At 31.1% G+C, this 18,946-nt stretch overlaps 1 protein-coding gene across 8 annotated transcripts; it reads right to left on the bottom strand.

Annotated features, from left to right (window-relative positions):
• Window positions 1-678: 678 nt before the first annotated feature.
• On the bottom strand, window positions 679-11,570 carry LOC107919166 (uncharacterized). Of its 8 annotated transcripts, none has more exons than XM_041074712.1 (12): window positions 11,287-11,570; window positions 9,998-10,165; window positions 9,771-9,839; window positions 8,036-8,119; window positions 7,885-7,953; window positions 7,751-7,801; window positions 2,343-2,483; window positions 2,015-2,258; window positions 1,735-1,935; window positions 1,574-1,666; window positions 1,395-1,496; window positions 679-1,234 (listed from the first exon to the last, which is right to left on the bottom strand). In XM_041074712.1, the coding sequence occupies exons 8-12, from the start codon at window positions 2,063-2,065 to the stop codon at window positions 929-931; spliced, it is 753 nt and encodes a 250-aa protein (XP_040930646.1). In that variant the 5' UTR covers window positions 2,066-2,258; window positions 2,343-2,483; window positions 7,751-7,801; window positions 7,885-7,953; window positions 8,036-8,119; window positions 9,771-9,839; window positions 9,998-10,165; window positions 11,287-11,570; the 3' UTR covers window positions 679-928. The 8 variants fall into 8 exon arrangements, with proteins under 8 accessions (XP_040930646.1, XP_040930650.1, XP_040930648.1 ...); XM_041074716.1 differs by having other exon boundaries at window positions 679-1,225; XM_041074714.1 differs by having other exon boundaries at window positions 10,082-10,165; window positions 11,287-11,569.
• Window positions 11,571-18,946: the final 7,376 nt, after the last annotated feature.

Genomic DNA, 18,946 nt, shown 5'->3' with positions numbered 1-18,946 from the left:
AATTTCAAGAAGGATATATTAAAGACTTTTATAATGTGATCAAATTTTGTTATTTGAATAGGTTTGTTTTTCTTATAACACTATCATGAATATCTTTGCTAATTCTATTTCATATTAAAGATTATCGAGTTGAATGGAAGAAGATATAGATTCAAATTGATTATAGATTTGCAAGCCAATAAATGTTTATTAAAAGAAGATTTGTCATCGTTTTTATATTTGGGATTGAGAGGATTTAATTATTTTTGTTTGTGTGAGTAACTTATTTTAATGTAAAATTGTTGCACTACAAGAAAACAGACTTTTAGTGGCCTTTTTTTTTAACCTTTAGCGCCGCAAACACTATTAGTGGCGTTTTCTCAAGCGCCGCAAAAAACGCCGCTATAGGAGACGCCGCCAAATTTTGCAGTGTTTATCTAAAAAAACGCCACAAAAGATCAAGACTTTTAGCGGCATTTGTGAGAAAAGCGCCGCTAAAAGTCATGGCTTTTAGCGGATTTTGTTAGGGAAGCGCAGCTAATTTTGACAGATTTGAAATGTACATTTTTCACCAATATTCAATCCTCCCTGCATTAAATTCAACCAAAAACAGCAAATATAGCATGAAATCCAACCAAAAACAGTAAATATAGCATAAAAAATATAATGAAAAACATTAAATCTAAATGATACTTCAAATTCAACAAAAGATCTATGATATAATTAATAAATTAAGTAATATTCTTACAAAATGTTAAATATGACAATGTTAAAAACATTCTTACAAGGAGAAAACTAATGTCTAAGATGGCGGCTTTTGCGACTGCTGAGACATCTGCATCATTTGCTGAAGCTGCAGCTGAAGCTCATCGTACTTTTTTCTCTGCTCTACCTCCCTCGTTGCTGCCCCTGCCGCTGCCTCCCTCTCTGCTGCCTCCGCTCTAAGTTGTTACTGGAGTTCTTCATATTTTCTTTGAACCTCGGCAATTTGCTCAACCGTGTTCGCTTGCATCTGAGCTATCTGGTCTCTTAACCTTTGAACTTCAGCTTGAGCTTGACTCCTAGAAGGTATGTATTGCTGGGAGCCGGATCCAAAATATTGGGTCGGGGTAACACCAGATCCTTGAAATCGAACCCGACCGTACCTTTCAGGACCCAAAACTTCATTGATAATTCTGTTATCAATGTTCTCAAGATTAACAGAACTATCAGTCGAAGCAATCGCTTCATACTCCGCCTTCTTCTCCTTTAGTTTCTCCAAAAAAATCAATTAAAGAATTAGAAACAAAATATATAATAAAAAGGAATGGAACATAAACTTAACATTATTTAAAACTAGTAATGACGAATTAAACCATAATTAATTAAACATTAAAAATATTTATAATAAATCAAATTTTATTTAGTAAATATACCATAATTTCTCCAGCTTCGGATGTCATAGGAGATCTATCTTTCTTCTTATGTGTAATCTCAAAAAGCTGAAGGCATCCAACTTTTTTACCGGAAGAGATTTCCTACAATAAAGTAGTAAAAATATTATTTAATAGTAGAAATTTATTAATATTTGAAAAAATTAATAAATTCATAATACCTCGGCCTCAGCTACAGAAGCAAAATTTCTCGACCCTGCCGTATGCGTGAATTTTTGTTTTTGTCTGCTGCTTGTTCCAACTCGCTCACGGTCCTACATAATAAAATTATTATTATGTATATAGTAAACACTATATATAAGAGTTTGGAAATACGTAATACCTCTCCTTTCTTTGAATTCCAGAATCTAACCGCATCTTCCCATTGGTACCTCAGCATTCCCGGTGGGACATCTCTCAATTTTTCCTCAAGGCTTATGTCTTTCTTAAAATATAGTTTTTTCAAACTGCTTTTATGGTCTCTCCATTTTTTTCTCAATGCCTTCTTGATATAGTCATCAGAGACCTCTAAAGCAAATCTCTCCTAAAAAACACAAGTTTAGAATGTAAATATAAATGAAACTTAAACCAAAGTATTATAAATTACATTCACGTTTTGTTACCTTAATATTATCCAGAGCTTGATTTTTATTGCTATCAGGATGTGATACCATGATTCGTAGTTGATGGGAAACATATTGGCATTTCGTGATATAATGCCCAAATAGCCTGCTAAAAGTTGAGCTTCAGATCCAACAGGCTGACCATAACTATTTCTACTTACTTTGACACACTCGACAGGATTTAAGTCGTATAAATCTTTAAGCAGTGTACGTCTTTGACCTCTGCGCGTCCCACCACTTTCAGCTGAAAAATGGTATATTATTATATTAAAATTGACAAATAAATCAAAAGTAAAAGTCAACACATGTAAAATGAACTTAACATTACTTTGAAATTCTGCAGGCTCATCAAGTGTCTCCGGCACATTCGAAGATCCAACAACTGTCTGCTGTTCACTGTTTGCTTCTTCTGAATTTGGAGTATTCTAGACAATAATTAAATCTCGTAATCTTCTTCTACGCATTTTTCCTGCAATACACATAAAATAGTTAAAATTTTAGTAACAAATTACAACAATAATAGTACATATAAAATAGTGAAATAATATAACATTACCAAGATTAAAATTATAATATTACATAAAATTAAAAAATCGTAAAATCTTACTACATCATTATTCGTAAATATCTTCATCCACATCATGTCGAACCCATTGATGTTGTGTACTAGTACTAGGGATATTTTCATCTAAGTTTTTTTCTGGAAAATGTAATGTTTCTGATCTTTCGACGATGCCATCTCTACTTCCATTACCCATGTCGAACAAGTCTCTAGGGGTGTTCCGGAGTATAACATACCAACCCTCATCAGTTGGATATTTCGAATAAAAAACTTGTTTCACTTGAGAAGAAAATACATATGGCTCGTCCATCAATTGTTGTCCAATGTGAATCAAGCGAGAGAAATTAACCATTGTAAAACCAAATTGATCTTTTTTAATTTCGTGAGCAGTATTAACATCAGCCCAATCACACCGAAATAAGACAACTTTCCATCTGCCATAATAATCCAATTCAATAATATCGGTAAAAAGTCCGTAATACTCCACATTACCCTCAACTGGATTACTGTCCCTAGCACTAGCATAACTTGCAATTGAAGAATTAACAACAATTCCACAATTTTGAGTTCTCCTCATTCTCTCGCGATATTTTGTATGAAATCTATATCCATTGATGAGGAAGGCACTATATTATTTTATTACTCTGTTCGGACCTTGGGAAAGCCATTTAATTTCATCATTGACGTCCCTCCCACTCCAAACCTATTGAATCAAAAGTAAATTAAGTAATTATAAATGTATTACGTAAAAACATTCTTATTTGATTAACTAAATTTCGCGATTATATGTAACTTATTAACTTTAGTTACATACTGTTTGGCTTAACCATTCATGAAAAGATTCTGTGAATAACTTATTAATCTCTCGATGTTGTAATCTTCGAGAGTGTGCACGAGATCTCAAAATTTGTTTTTACTCACTATGTTAAAAACAAGTTTAATTGGTTAGAAGATAAACAAATCAAAACGACGAATATGTGAGGAAATTTTAGAACTTACTTGCGTAACGGCTCAACTGAATCGTGGTGAAAAAGTACATATTGATATGCTTGTATCCACAATATATCATCTAATTCTGCAATTTCAACTTTGCCGATTGGTTCTCCATAACTTTGGAATAAATAAGTTTCAGCCAAGTTATGATCATTGAGCCCAGCATTTCTATTTGGTTTATTCAATCGTGTTTCAACATCTTCTAAATATCTAGAACAGAAGGTCATGCACTCCTCTGCCAAGTAGCCTTCAGCAATTGATCCTTTTGGATAACGCTTATTGCGACAATAAGATTTCAATTTGTTTAGGAACCTAAACACGATATACAATATTTATCAAAAGTTGTAACTAAATGTATAGAGGCGAATGAATATATACTTGACAAATAAATTAGCACCTTTCTATAGGATACATCCATCGATAAAAAACCGGTCCACCAAGTATTGCTTCGTGAGGGAGATGGATTACCAAGTGCACCATAATAGTGAAGAAAGAAGGTGGAAAGATCTTCTCCAAATTACATAAAGTCAAAGCGGCTCGATCCTGTACTTTCTCAAGTTCTTCAACATCCAAAACTTTGCCACAAATAGCTTTCATTATATTGGATAGTTCAATTATACAAGATGGCACATTTTTTGACATGCAGCACCGTAAAGCAACTGGGAGTAAATCTTGCATCAAAATGTGGTAATCATGTGATTTTAATAAATATAATCTTCGATCTTTAAGACTCACACATCGAGATATATTTGACGCATACACATCTGGGACCTTAAAATGTTCTCGCAGACATTCTTCTATTTTGAATGACATTCAACATTCAAAATAGTCCCAATTATGTTCTCGCAGACATTCTTCTCAATATGCATGACATCAAGAATGTGGCGTAAAATGTTGTGCTCCCAATAAGGCAACTCAAAAAAAATACTCATTTTTTCCACAAGTCCGCCTCATTAGGATCATCCTCTTCGTCACATTCATCATCAGATTCATCCTTCAATCTTCTCTTTGTTTGTGTGTTAGGTGGTTGATTTATCTTCCCGTAACTAAAGTTGATATCTTTTAACATAAACAAGATTTCAGATCCAACGATCTGTTCAGGAGCTCCTCTGTACTCTTCAGTACCATCAAATAGAGTCCTCTGAAATCTAAATTTATGATTTCCATCTAACCACTGACGATGGCCCATGTAAGAGAACTTCTTCCCATTATACAACCACTTCGAACAAGTTTACTCAGCACAGCAAGGACAGGCATAACGTCCTTTAGTACTCCAACCCGATAAATTAGCATAAGCCGAGAAATCATTAATTGTCCACAATAAAGCTGAACGTAAATTAAAGTTCTCCTTTCTTAATACATCATATGTCTCAACACCCGACCATAATTGTTTTAACTCTTCAATAAGTGGCTGCAAATAGATGTCAATATCATTTCCGGAACCTTTCTCTCCAGGGATAATCATTGATAAAATAAATGAAGATTGCTTCATGCAAACCATGGAGGCAAATTGTAAGGAACAAGCACTACAGGCTAAGTACTGTACGAAGTACTCATGATTTTAAAAGGATTAAAGCCGTCAGCTGCTAGCCCAAGCCTCACATTCGGAGGATCGCTTGCAAAGCTTGGAAATTTACTATCAAACGATTTCCAAGCTAAAGAATCAGCTGGATGCCTTAATAATCCATCATCGGTTTATTGATCATTATGCCACCTCATAGAATCGGCCGTCTTTGATGACATGAAAAGCCTTTGAAGTCTTGGTATTAGGGGAAAATATCGCAAGACCTTGACTGGCTTCTTTCTTAACTGTACCCCACCTTCATCCGCATTCACATCTTCTGTATTTCCATTTATCCAACGAGACTTACCGCAAACATGACAAGACTGCTGGTTCTTCTGATCACCCCAATACAACATGCAGTCATTTGGGCAATATGAATTTTATCATACCCAAGGCCCAAATCTTTTATTAGTCTCTTCATATCTTGACAAGACTGGGGGATTTTTGCAAACGGAAACATCTCTCTCAGAAACTCTAGCAGCATTGTAAAAGATTTTTCGGTCCACCCTCCCAAACATTTTAAGTGAAATAAACGAATACAGAAGGAAAATTTTGAATATTTTGAACCCTCATAAAGTTCTTCGTTCATTTCATTAAGTAAATTGTAGAATTCCGCCGCTTCTTCATTTGGCTCCTCATCATGTGCACTTGTTCCCGTTTCGCAAAAAAAAATTCCACCAATATTACAATCATCGGATGCAATAAAGTCAGTTGGAAACGATTGCTCACCATGACTGTGCATATTAAATGCATCCCGCAACATACCTTCCATGTTATCTTGTCTAACATATTGATGGTAAGCAGTATCAGGATAAGTCAAATTAATCGTTGAAGAAGTTCCACTAGATGTACACTCTCCATGGAAAATCCATTTTTTATACCCCCGAATAAAGCCATCAACAATTAGATACTCATAGACAACTTCACGAAAATGTCAATTGATGTTGCCACACCTCTTACACGGGCATAGAATCATATTCTCTTGACTTGCATTTTGAAATGCAAAATTTAGAAAAGTTTGAACTCCATTTTGATATACGTTGCTTACCCTTGACAAATTCATCCAACTCCTATCCATTTTGTTGTTCTTGAAGTCTAAAGTTGACAATAAGTTACACGAGTAAGTTGTTTATTTATAAGTATAATTAAGTTATGTAAGTTATGATATGATATATATTTATGTATTATGTAAGTTATGTAAATTATGTAAGTTATGCATTATGTACGACATAAAGTAATATATATACAATTATTTAAATGTATTATTGTGTTTTGACTTTTAGGATATAATTCCATGTTATAGTTGTTTTAATATTTAAATTTTAGGATATAGTTCCATGTGTGTTAATTTTATGTAAATTATGTAAGTTATGAAATTTGATCTTTAAATTATGTAAGTCATGTATTATGTAAGTTATGTATTATGTAAGTTATGTAAATTATGTAAGTTGTGAAATTCGAACTTTAAATTATGTAAGTTATGTATCATGTAAATTATGTAAATTATGTGAGTTGCTGGTGAACTTGAAAATAAAATTTAATTTAATTAGGTAATTTGAAAATAAAATTAAAGAAAAAAATATTTTTCGTGATTAAATCAAAGTGAAATAAAATAGAATATTTAAAATAAAACTTTAAATACAATTTAATTTAATTAGGTAATGTTAAAATAAAATAAAATATTGAAATTATTTTTCGTGATTCAAAAAAATGAAATATTTAAAATAAAACTTTAAATACAATTTAATTTAATTAGGTAATGTTAAAATAAAATAAATTATTGAAATTATTTTTCGTGATTCAAAAAAAATGAAATATTTAAAATAAAACTTTAAATAAGATTTAATTTAATTAGGTAATGTTAAAATAAAATAAAATATTTAAAATAAAATAAAATATTAAAATTATTTTTCGTGATTCAAAAAAAATAAAATATTTAAAATGAAACTTTAAATATAATTTAATTTAATTAGATAATTTGAAAATAAAATAAAAGAGAACAAAATATTTATACAACTTCGTTTTTCATCTCTCTGTTGTATGAAGCTCGTCAATTTGGAGCAGACAATGATGGCTACCATAAGTTTAATTTTTGGGGTTGTTCCTAGAGTCCATGATTTTGTAGAATTACCGTCGTTACTACTAAAAATGGCTATGATATAGGCAAGTTTGTCATACTTCTAGCTTTTCTAATGCAATCATCAGCGAGTATTCCATTGAATCAACTGAGTTTTATTTCTTTGATAAGTAATTCTTTGAATGAAAAAAATTTGAGTTAAGAAATATTTTATGATAAGTATTATTTTAATATCTTAACTAAATTTAATATTTTATCGAGTTAAGTAAAATTAAATTTGAGTCGTATCGATAAATTGAGTGAAATTATTCAAGTTCAATTAAAAAGGAAAACATATCAAATTCAAAATCTTATTATAGTGTAACTAATTTATAAATATTTTCAAAAACAAAAATTTAAAAATAATTTGGAAACAAAATAGTTCTGCTCCAAACACAACCAGCAATTAAATCTATACAAAATCGCAGCCCCAAAATATTAATTTTTTCAAAATAATCATAATAAAACTATTATTGATTAGAATTTTGAAGTAAAACATACCTTAATAATTTCAACAACCTGGTCTACTCCAATCTCACCAGCAAACAGAGGCTGGAGTCAAAAAAGTAGAATTTGTTAAGCTAAACCGAAAATGCATAGAAATAAGGAAAAAAATTTAGCAATGAAACATGTACCTAGAACAGATGTCAATGGTTGTGATGTATTTAGTTGCACCAAATATTAATTCAGGTGCTCGATAGTACCTAGAACAAACGTTAGATTATAAGAGCAGCACCAAATATATTTTAGTTTAAGCAAATATAAAAACTTTATCAATATCAGTACCAAATATTAATTCGAAGATTAAATGGCAGCTTCAGTTGAACCAATAGTTGTAGGAGGAGCAGGAAGCAGTAACTGATGCTGAATCTGGTCCAAACAGAAAGTGTTTTTTTTTAGTGAAACAGCAATCAAAAGAAAAATCTGATATGCTTTTGTATACATGCCATAGATATTTTGGGTTAACCTCATCTGAATTCCTAAAAGACATCAAAACCAGATAATGGATTCTAATTTTCCCAAATAAGCTAATTTAATTATAGAGAGAAAAGAATCAAGCTGAAAAATGAATGTTATATTAATTTTCTTTTGGATTCTAAGTTCAGGCAGAGTCTTTAACAATTAACATGATACATTCATTTATATCTGGACAAGACAATCAAAGGCAGCCTGGTAATAACCTCAGTCCCTAAGGACAATTAATTGTGTAATGACTATAAATAAAACTTAATTATAAAGCAATAAAAATTTGGGCAGCAGAAAACAGGAGGCAGCAGCAATGTTCTTAAACTTAATTCAGACATGAAAAGGGGAAATTTCAACATAAAATCTTTAGACAAATATAAAACATGGTCTGTTTCTTTCCATTAGAATCATGTAGCAGCATAGATGCCTAACATACCTAACAAAGGAAAATATATTAATTTTTTTACATATATAGCCACATAATTCGACAAACCCAAGTTGTAAACACATTCCAAGTTTAAATGGAAAAAAAAAGAGGAGGGCAGAAATTAATTATATTAACAGAGTAGATGTGCTGAATGACGAGGAAAAGCTAGTAATGAGAGTTCTATTTCAGAAACAAGGATATCTGCCATAATACGGTTACTTGCTATATTATGCCATGATACAAGCAAATAACATAATTATAACATGAAAACAGAAATATTGCATATTGTATATAATACAAATTATTTATGTATCAAATTTTATAAGAATATAAAATAATTTAAACATGACCACATCATGAGAAAAACGAATGAACACAGATGGGTACACAAGTTGTCAGGTCCACTTCTATCAAAATCAGACAGTAAAATTCATAAGTAGTTAAAAACTGTAAGAATCAATAATAGCTAACTTTAGCTTGTGAAGCAACAAAAGGACATAAGCTGACACAGATGGGAAAACATTAGCAAGCTTGCAAGCAGTCAACAAAGCATCTCGAACTCTAGCAATCTGGTAAGTGTTTGAAGTTAAATACATTAGCTTAAGTCGTCAATATTTTTGAGGTATTGAGAAGGATGTCTCAAAAGGATTCCATAGTACAGATGAACTGTGTCATTGAGATTTGCTTTTACAAGGTGCTGTACAGAACATGCTTATACAAAAAAAATATAGATGGAAAAGAAGGAGAGAAAAGCTAGCAGCATACTCGAATCATAGCGAAATTACATCTCTTATAGCCAAGAAATGGTGCATAGCATAGTATTGGATATCACTAGGACATACCGAGCAGTTTTTTCTCCACTTCTACGTAGGCTGCTAAGATTATCACTGGTATTCCTTTATTACATGCATTATCAATAAAACTGTATAAACACAACAGTAAAACTAGATTTGAAGGACTAGTGCTGAGGACAAGTATGTTTCAGAAATGAATAAAACACGAAGGTGTGTTGTTCAGACTCTTCAAGGATCCTCTAAATACAGTTAAAAATTTCCAATATATCCGCATAGGACACATACAAGTATCTAACATTTACACCTAAGTACGAGTAATATAGATTCACGTTACCTTCTCTCGTAGTACACTTTTCACAAATGGCTCCTTCTCACTTGTAGGCAGTGAAGTAGGCCAACCAATCTGGCAAAGTATACCAGACTTTAAGCCACAAGGTTGATATAATATCATGTAGACAATAACATTGCCCAATATGAATGGAAAACACCAAGTTCAGACGTGTTTAACACGGATTAGTTGAGAATAGGATTGAGTGTTTGGTCAATATTTTTGAGCCTTACGTTTGAGAGCAATGAAATCAGAAAGTACATTGACAGAAGCATATCTCAAATAATCATGTAGAATAACAAATTTAAGTTTTCTACTTGAGTCACTATAGTCCATTGCAAATCTGGGGGAAGACCAACAAAATCATTAAATTTGGTCCCTACCAATATAGGAATTGTTGTCTGCAAAATGAATATAAAGAAACAGTAAGTGAAAACACTTTAAATGCAAATCCAAGGTTTAATGTAAATTAGTTCATGTAACCGTCCTTATTTGGATTGGGTCATTACTCCCTATATACAGGTTCAAATCAAAGGAGATGTGCTTACAAATGATAATGCCTTAAAAAGGGTAAAAGATGGTATTTACTCTCTTTTTCTCACCAGACAGTGCTTATTTTGTTTTTTGAGAACCCATTAAAAAGGGTTAGAGGTCCAATTTTTCTAAGAGAAAAATAAATAAATGAAATTTGAGGTCCAAACCAATTTGGTATCTGATTCCAAAGCTATGCGTTTTGTCTTTGGTCCAAACCAATGCAAGTCCACCTTAATCAAAAACTAAAGGCTGAGAAAAAAACTCGTATGCAAGAGCCAAGATGAGCCCAAATTCTTCATTGTACTTATTTCATTTCAATTTTTTATTTAATTTTATATATCCATGAAGAAAGCCGAAGATAAGGATTTAAAGCCCCACCTTTCGTTCTTCTTCATATGATGAATAGCTTCTATCACCAAACAACACCTTGGGTTTTTCTCTCATAGTAAGCTTTATCTCTCAAATAGGTATATCTTTTACTTGGTCATAAGCTAATGGGTCATTTTTTTTTAAGTTAACTTTTTTGTTTTTCTGCCATTTACTGATATTGGGTTGTTGTTAATTTTTCCCAGTTTTGGTTCTCTTTAGCCAGAATTTGACATCAATCTATTGTCTTCTCCTTATTAATTGAATTTTGCCAATTTCCCCCACATTCATTTACAAAAGTATAGTTTCTTCCCTAAAGTGTCAATTACTATATTAACAGTCAATTGTTAGGCTTAAAATTATAGACTAATTATACATAAGTATTATTTCATTTTAAAGAATCAATACCACTTCTCTCAGGTGTAGGAAAATTTGGCCAAACAACTAATCTTAACTACTCACTGACAGGGAGGGGAGACATGAAATTTCTATCAGAAAACACTGGCTTTAGTACCTAATTACACTTTCTTGCTTAACTATACCATCCAACAACATTGAAAAATCCAAGAAAAAGTATTGTAAGCATAAGGAGTAAAGAATAAAGAGGAAAACAAATTTGTACCTAAATTACACGATTAGTGTAGCGGAATCAGATGAACTGCTTCCAAAGTCGATATCACACTGATGCAATAGTTTCGGGGAATAACAGCAAGTGAGACAAGGGGAAAGGGAAAATAGTTAGGGATTTCGGGTTTGGGGAACTAGGGGATGATTTGGGGGAAAAGAAAGTGGTGTTTTTTGTTTTAGGGATTTAAGGATGGAAGAACCAAAATGGAGGAAAATGACTTAGTAAAAAACTAAACTGATTTCAGGGTAAAGGGCATAAACCTCAGGAGAGAAAAAACAACGCCGTTTCAAATAAGGAAAATTTGTGTCATTTTCATCAACGCCCCGCTAATGAGACCTTTTGCGGCATTTTAGACAAAGCACCACTAACGCCTCTTTTATCTACATTACAAAACGATGTCGTTCTAATACAATTTGTGGCGTTTATTACAGAAATACCGCTAAAGCCACTAATATTCAGAGGAAACGACACCGTTTTACTCTAATGTATAATGAAATTTTGTGGCGTTTTCTAAAAACGCCGCTATTACCTCTCATTTGCGGCATTTTATGTATAAACGCCACTAATACCTGAATATTTTTAAAAAAATTAATCAAAATTTAAAACTATATATTTAGAATTTCTTTAAAATTATATCCAAATAATGTTATTGTGACAAATGTTAGTGTAGTACAAAATATATATTTCATATATTTATATTAGGTGTAGTACAAAATGGCAAGAATCTCATAAAGTTCTAAATATTGGTTCAGTCTTCAACAATATACCTTAAACTTTAAACCTCAAACCATAAACTTACACTCTAAACCCTAACTATAGTTGAAACTTTAATTTTGATTTAATACACATTTTAAAATACATATTATGTATGCATATAAATTAATTAAATAAAAACATGATGCTATTTATATCAATAATGTGTTAATATTTTACAAGATCTAGATCAAATTACAGTTCATGTACACAATTGCACACTAAACCACTTTTCATCTTAGTTATTTGGGATTTAACCCATTTTGATATATATATTATTTTAAAATAATAATTTATATATATTTATCTTATTTATATTTATCTTCTAAATTAAAATCTAAAATTATACTCTAAAATTGAAACCCTAAACCTAAGACTCTAAACCCTAGACCACAAACACATACAAAACCTCTAACCCCAAACTTTAAACCCCAAAACCATTCACAATAACCCTTAAACCAACCATAAACCCTAGACCATAAAGCCCAAATTATAAACTCTAAAAACCGTTAACCCTAAACCATAATCATAGACATATTTTTGGGAATTCGTGTGGCCAATGTTAGTGTAGTACAAATTAAAACACATATATATGTTTATATTCTTATATTAAATAATATGGGTATATACAAAATGGCATGAATCTTAGTAAAATCCAAATGCTCCTCAGTTAATTTCTACCTAATAGTATCCTTTCCTTAAACCCTAAACCTAAACTTACACCCCAAATTAATATATAGAATCTTAATATATATTACGAGTTCTAATATATATATAACAAGGGACAAAAGTAATTAAAATAGAATCTTAATGCTTACCAAAACCTTATCATTAATCATAACCTCTAATCCCTAATAGCATAACCCCTAAAACCATGAACATTAATATTAATTCGACCCTAATACCTAAAACACAGTAAACCCTAAACTCAAACTCTAAAACATAAATCCATAACCCAAAATAATAAACATTATATCATAAACCCTAAAACTCTAAATTAACCTAAACTTCATAACCTTAAACCTTAAAATAACATAATTTATTAGCGGCGTTTTCTAAAAAAGCGCCACTAATGATTCACATTTTGCGGCGTTTTAAAAACAAACACCGCTAATTCCTCTATAGCTAACTGACGGATTGCACCGTACACTTCTGCGGCGTTTTTAGAAAACCACCGCTAATACGTTACCCATTGCGGCGTTTTAACAAAAACGCAGCTAATGCTTGAACTTTTTGCGGCGTTTTTAGGAAACCGCTGTTAATGCGTCACCTATTGCGGCGTTTTTGAAAAAATGCCACTAATGCTTGAATTTGTTGCGGCGTTTTACCAAAAACGACGCTAATGCCTCAATAGCTCACCAACAAATGATGCCGTTTTGCTCATCAATTTTGCGGCGTTTTTGTACAACCGCTGCTAATGCGTCACCTATTGCGGCGTTTTTAATAAAACGTCGCTAATGCTTGACTTTTTGCGGCGTTTTGTACATAAGCGCCGCTAATAGTGATCTTTTGCTGCGTTTTTTTGACAAGCGCCACTATAACTCTGACCTATAGCGGCGTTTTTATTCAAACGCCACTGATGTACATAATTTGTGGTGTTTTTTGTTCAGACACCGCTAAAAGCGCCGCTAAAAGCCTATTTTGCTGTAGTGAATTGTAATTGTTCTTATTGTCCAGTTTGCAACTAAACTTTTAAGAGGAAAGTTTTATTAGAGAAAGTTATTTAAATTATTATGAGAGTGAGGTTGCAATTTGTTAAGTGAATTAAATTTAAATGAAGTTTTGCACAATGAGAATTATAATGGATTAATCTTTATATAAAGCCTTGCAAACTTAAAAGGGTTTTCAAACTACATAATTAAACTTCTGTTTTCATCTTTTATTTTTATGTGATCAGTTAATAAGTACAATTGCAACTCAACATGCATCTAAAAGATAAAAATAAAAAAATCAACAAATTCCCAAAATAAATTGATTATAGAATGCGATTGGAAAGGGGGAAAAAAGCGAGTACTACGTGTAGTCGGAAGAGATAGAATGTTAATGTTTAGATTCATAAAAAATAATTGCAGTGTTAAATCTACAAAATTGATAATGACAAAAAATGTTAAAAATGAGAAATAGGGTGAAGCATGACAGTGACAATCCTCTTAGTTTTACAGTAGCTGCACTTCAAATGGACAGCCCTAGCCATTGCATCCAATTAAAGAAATGGTTAATCGCACCGACAGTTCCTATAGAGCCCATGAGTGGGTGGCTCCAGTGTAAGTGATGGTGAAATATAATGCATGCATAAACAGACAGGCCAGGCAATTGGGAGTGATTTGCATAAGCTTTACATGGTTGGTGACCGACCAATGCCATGCATTTGCATACAGAAAATGGAGGGAGGGCCCATAATTCTCATTTCTCAGTCACATGCGCCACCACTTTCTATTATTCAATGCATTGCCAAAATCTAAACGTATGCTAGCTATTAAATAAAAAAAACCCTTACTATTGACCCCTCCATGATTGGTGAATATTATTAAAGACCAAGATAATACAGCCAACATAATAATATTTCAAATCGATTTGGACCACAAAATTTACGTCAAAGTTGGTGTGCATAGTCGGCCTTTTTGCCTCACAACATTATGCGCTCACCATTCTCATGTTTATCTTAATCCAGTCGAAAATGACTTTAGTGGACGAACAGTGCATATCCAAAGCCAAAAGCCATCATTTCTTTTTGTTATCTTCTTTTATTTTGTGCTACATGCCACATGCTCCGCTACTCATTCGTTTTAAAACACAACCATTTTGTCTGCAATTGCTTTATTCTTTCTCAAATTCTTTTTATGTCATATTCCAGATTAATAATTGTTCTTTTTAATAATATTTTCTTCAAAATTTCAAAGAAAATATAATATATATTAGTATCGCATTTAACATTTATTAATATTTTTTTATTGTAACTTTGATATTTTCTTTAGAGAAAAAATTAATATTCTAAACGATCATACTAATTATAATATTAAAATTCAAAAGATTCATCTAACGGATACGTTATATCCACATACTTATATAGTACAGCTCTATAGTTCATTTTTAAAAATAAAATAAAATAAACAAAAAATCAGAAAGAATTGAAAATCCACTGATTGCACCGAACCTATTTAACATTTTAAACCAGTTCGGTGGGTTAGAATTTTTTATATTAATAATTAAATAAATTGATAATCTCGTGAAATGATCAATTTAGCATTACTTCTAAGAAATTTTTTAGGTAGAAAATATTTTTGAAAGAAAAATATTATTAAATAATGTGCTTTTAAACTTTTTAAAAATATTTTTTAAGATAAAAATACTTTGCAAAAGCACAAACAAAAAATATTAATTTTTACTTAAAAATACTTTTTGTCCATAAAATACTTATTAGAAGCAATGTTAAATTAAGCTTAAATCAATCAATTTTATATGAGAAAACTGAAATAATCAAACTAATTCGTTGGTTCAATTTTGGAAGTTGTGTTTTTTGAAGATTTTCTATTGACAAAAATTAAACAAACAAAAACTCACCATTTTAATTTTAAAATTTCATGAGTTATGTAAATATTAATATTTATCAATTTTCATGATTATGGTATCTTAAACTGTCTTTGATTATAAGATTATCAGTTTAAATTTATGGATAATATTTGATGTGTTTCCTATACATAAGTTTTATGCATCATCATAAATAATAAAATGATATATTATCATTGATTAATAAAAATAGAGAAATAAATATTAATAATTTTATGTAAATATAATTAAATATTAATTATAATTATTATATTATTTTAAGTTTTGAATTTGGTTTATACTTAAAATTTTTATTTTCCCAGAAATAAAATATGGTGTTATTGTTGTTTATTGAGTAAAAACATCAAATATTCACTCGAACAGTCGAAAAAAAGAGTTGGTTTTACGTTGTTGGGGTTTGGCATTTTTTTGCAATGAACAACAACAATCCTTTTCTTTTGTTGGGTTTTTGCAACTTTAGATATAACGATACTCAAAATCTTAATGAGGTTTTAGCAATATAGAAAGTGGTTGAAGCTGTGAATGTGAATAGTGATTGCAATTAGACCAAAATGTCTTCCACGTAAAGGGTAAGGAATTATCATAGGATACTCGATTGTTTTCGGTTTAATAAATTAATTATATTCTTAATTTTTAGTTTGGAATTGGTATGGGTTTAAGTTTTGGGTTGGGTTGGGTTTGTTATAGGTACAGGTATAGATATGGGTATTTTGATATTTGGGTTTAGGGATTATTTGGGTATAATACTTTTCTATTGAGTTTGGTGTCAATCAAGGATTAATTAAGTAGGATAATAATAACAAAATATATTGCATTAGGCTATTTGTGTAATTTCATATCTTTTGCACAGAAAAATAAAAATATAAAAGCACATAATTATATTTAAACTCGAACCTCTATATTTTTCAACATCTGTATTTTACAATTCAACTAAAGCTTTATTTGTTAATTATATCAATTTTTTTTATAAATATATTTATGACATAATTTATTTTTTAATCTAATAATTAATGAAAAAGTAATAATAATTTATCGAGTTTGTGCGATTTGAAAATTTAAAATCGAAAACCAATAGCTATACTATCAAAACCAATTATTTTGATTAAATATATTGAAAAATAGACTAAACCAACTTATTTCGATTGAATCTATTCGAATCGTTTCAATTTATTTTTAGACTCCTACAATCAACCATCAAAAAATAAGTAAAAAGAAGAAAAACTACTACACATTGGTAAGATGTGAAGTCTTTACGTTATTTTAAAAATTAACAAAAGATAGTTTAAAAACTCCTAAAAGTAAAAAAATTGATGCAATAAAAAAAAAGTCTGCCTATTAATACGTTGTAGTCTACCTCTTGGCATGTCCTTATGTTTGTTCATTGTTTTTAATTATTGTGTTTACACCATTTTTGCTATTAGGGTTTGAGTTTGTTTCTTTCACTTCGTAAAGAATATAGACTGCTGGTTGAATTGGAATGGAGAGAGGCTTGGAGAATCTGAATATTGAGGATGGAGAAGAAGAAGTGTGGATGATTGTTGGTGAGGGAGACATTCAGAAACCGGTTTATAAATTTTGCATTGTGGGGTGTTTTCTGATTACTAGCGTGGTGCACTTCTCGGCAATGAGAAATACTAAGGCTAATCTTTGGCATCCCCTTACAAGGGTGCAAATCTCAAATTTGGGGGAAATACGGTTCCTATTCAAGTTTTTCCATGAGGTAGATATCGATAGGGTGGAAAATGGATCCTTTTGGATGTTTAATAATGACCTGTTGGTTATTCATCAATTGAAGAAGGATGAGTCCGTTGCAGATCCCATTAGTGATCGCTAATTTTTGGGTTCAAGTGCATGATTTGCCCCCAGGTTTCTTTTCCGAATCTGTGGCAAAAGGAGTTTGGAAATTTCATTGGTAATTTTTTAGAATACGGTACAAAACAAGTGAACAAAGGTTTAAAGAATTTTTCAAGAATTAGGGTTCAATTGAATTTTCAAAATCCTTTGAAAAGTAGGAAGAAAATAATGCTATCATCTTTAAAGTTTATCTATGCTACTTTTTGATATGAAAAATTAACATTATTTTGTTTCATGTGTGGTGTATTGGGCCACGATGATAGTTTTTGTCTTGCTTGACTCAATAATAAGGGGAAAGTGATGGATTTCGGTTGGGATCTTTCATTTTGAGCACAACTAAGGAGGGTAATTATTGTTAATAGTATTTGGCTTCGAGAAGAAGGAGACAATGGATTTTTCAGGGTTAATTTGGAAAGGTAAAATGTAACACCCTACACCCAATTCGATTGTTGAACCCGAGCTATAGGATGCTACGATAGTTAACAACATTTGTCACATATGAATTTAGCTTAAACAATCTATCAAACAACAAAGCAATCAATAATCTAAATATAACATGATTTATAATCAAATCTAATTCTTAAACAAGCTTACGAAAACTCTCAAACTAACTTAGAATCAAATCAAGACTTAATTGAAAAATTAATATAAAAGTAGAAAAATTTCAACAAATAAGCATGATCGTGTGTTCAGGCCGTGTGACAAACTGTCACCATGTACGTCTAAGTCACACGAACATGTCATCAAACTGTGCAGCTAACTGAATCCATGTAGAAGGGTGTCACATGACCGCATCGTCGGGCCGAGTAATCAACTGAAGCCGTGTGAACCTAGATGCAAAATTTTAACTTAAAGTTACACGGTTGTGTTCTTGGATCGTGTAACAAACTGAGACCGTGTATGTTGGAGTCACACGATCGTTTATCCAGACCATATAACACATTGAGGTCGTGCTTACCAAACACCTTCCATTTCATAAAGAGCACACGGTCGTGTGTTAAACCTTGTATGCCAAAAAGGTACTATATGTAACCTGTTAAACCGGGCCTAAACGTTACGACCCAATCGGAGCAATTAAATGGTCCATAAAGATGGCCAAAACGTTTTCATAAAAAAAGTCTGTTTGTCCTTGAAACATGTCGTTTTGGAAATTTCAATTTCTTTTTCAATAAAATTTATTTGTTCCTTTTTATTAAAATACTTTTGTTATAAATTAATTTTGAAAATACTTTTGTTATAAATTAATTTTGAAAACACATTTACAACGGATACTAATTCTTAAAAATGTTTAATGATCATTTAAAATTGAAATCCAAAATAAGCAATCCATGCAATAATTTCAAAAAAAAAAACCAGAAATGATAATCTCCATGCCACAGTCCACAATTTAAAATAAAGTCCTAAAAAGTTATTAAAAAAACTCAAATCAAAGTCCATAAAAAATTATATAAAATCCATAATTTATTAAAAAGTTCACATC

This window comes from Gossypium hirsutum, chromosome A08 (assembly GCF_007990345.1).
Source record: "Gossypium hirsutum isolate 1008001.06 chromosome A08, Gossypium_hirsutum_v2.1, whole genome shotgun sequence".
Taxonomy (NCBI): domain Eukaryota; kingdom Viridiplantae; phylum Streptophyta; class Magnoliopsida; order Malvales; family Malvaceae; genus Gossypium; species Gossypium hirsutum.
This window is presented reverse-complemented; position numbering and strand designations above follow the sequence as displayed.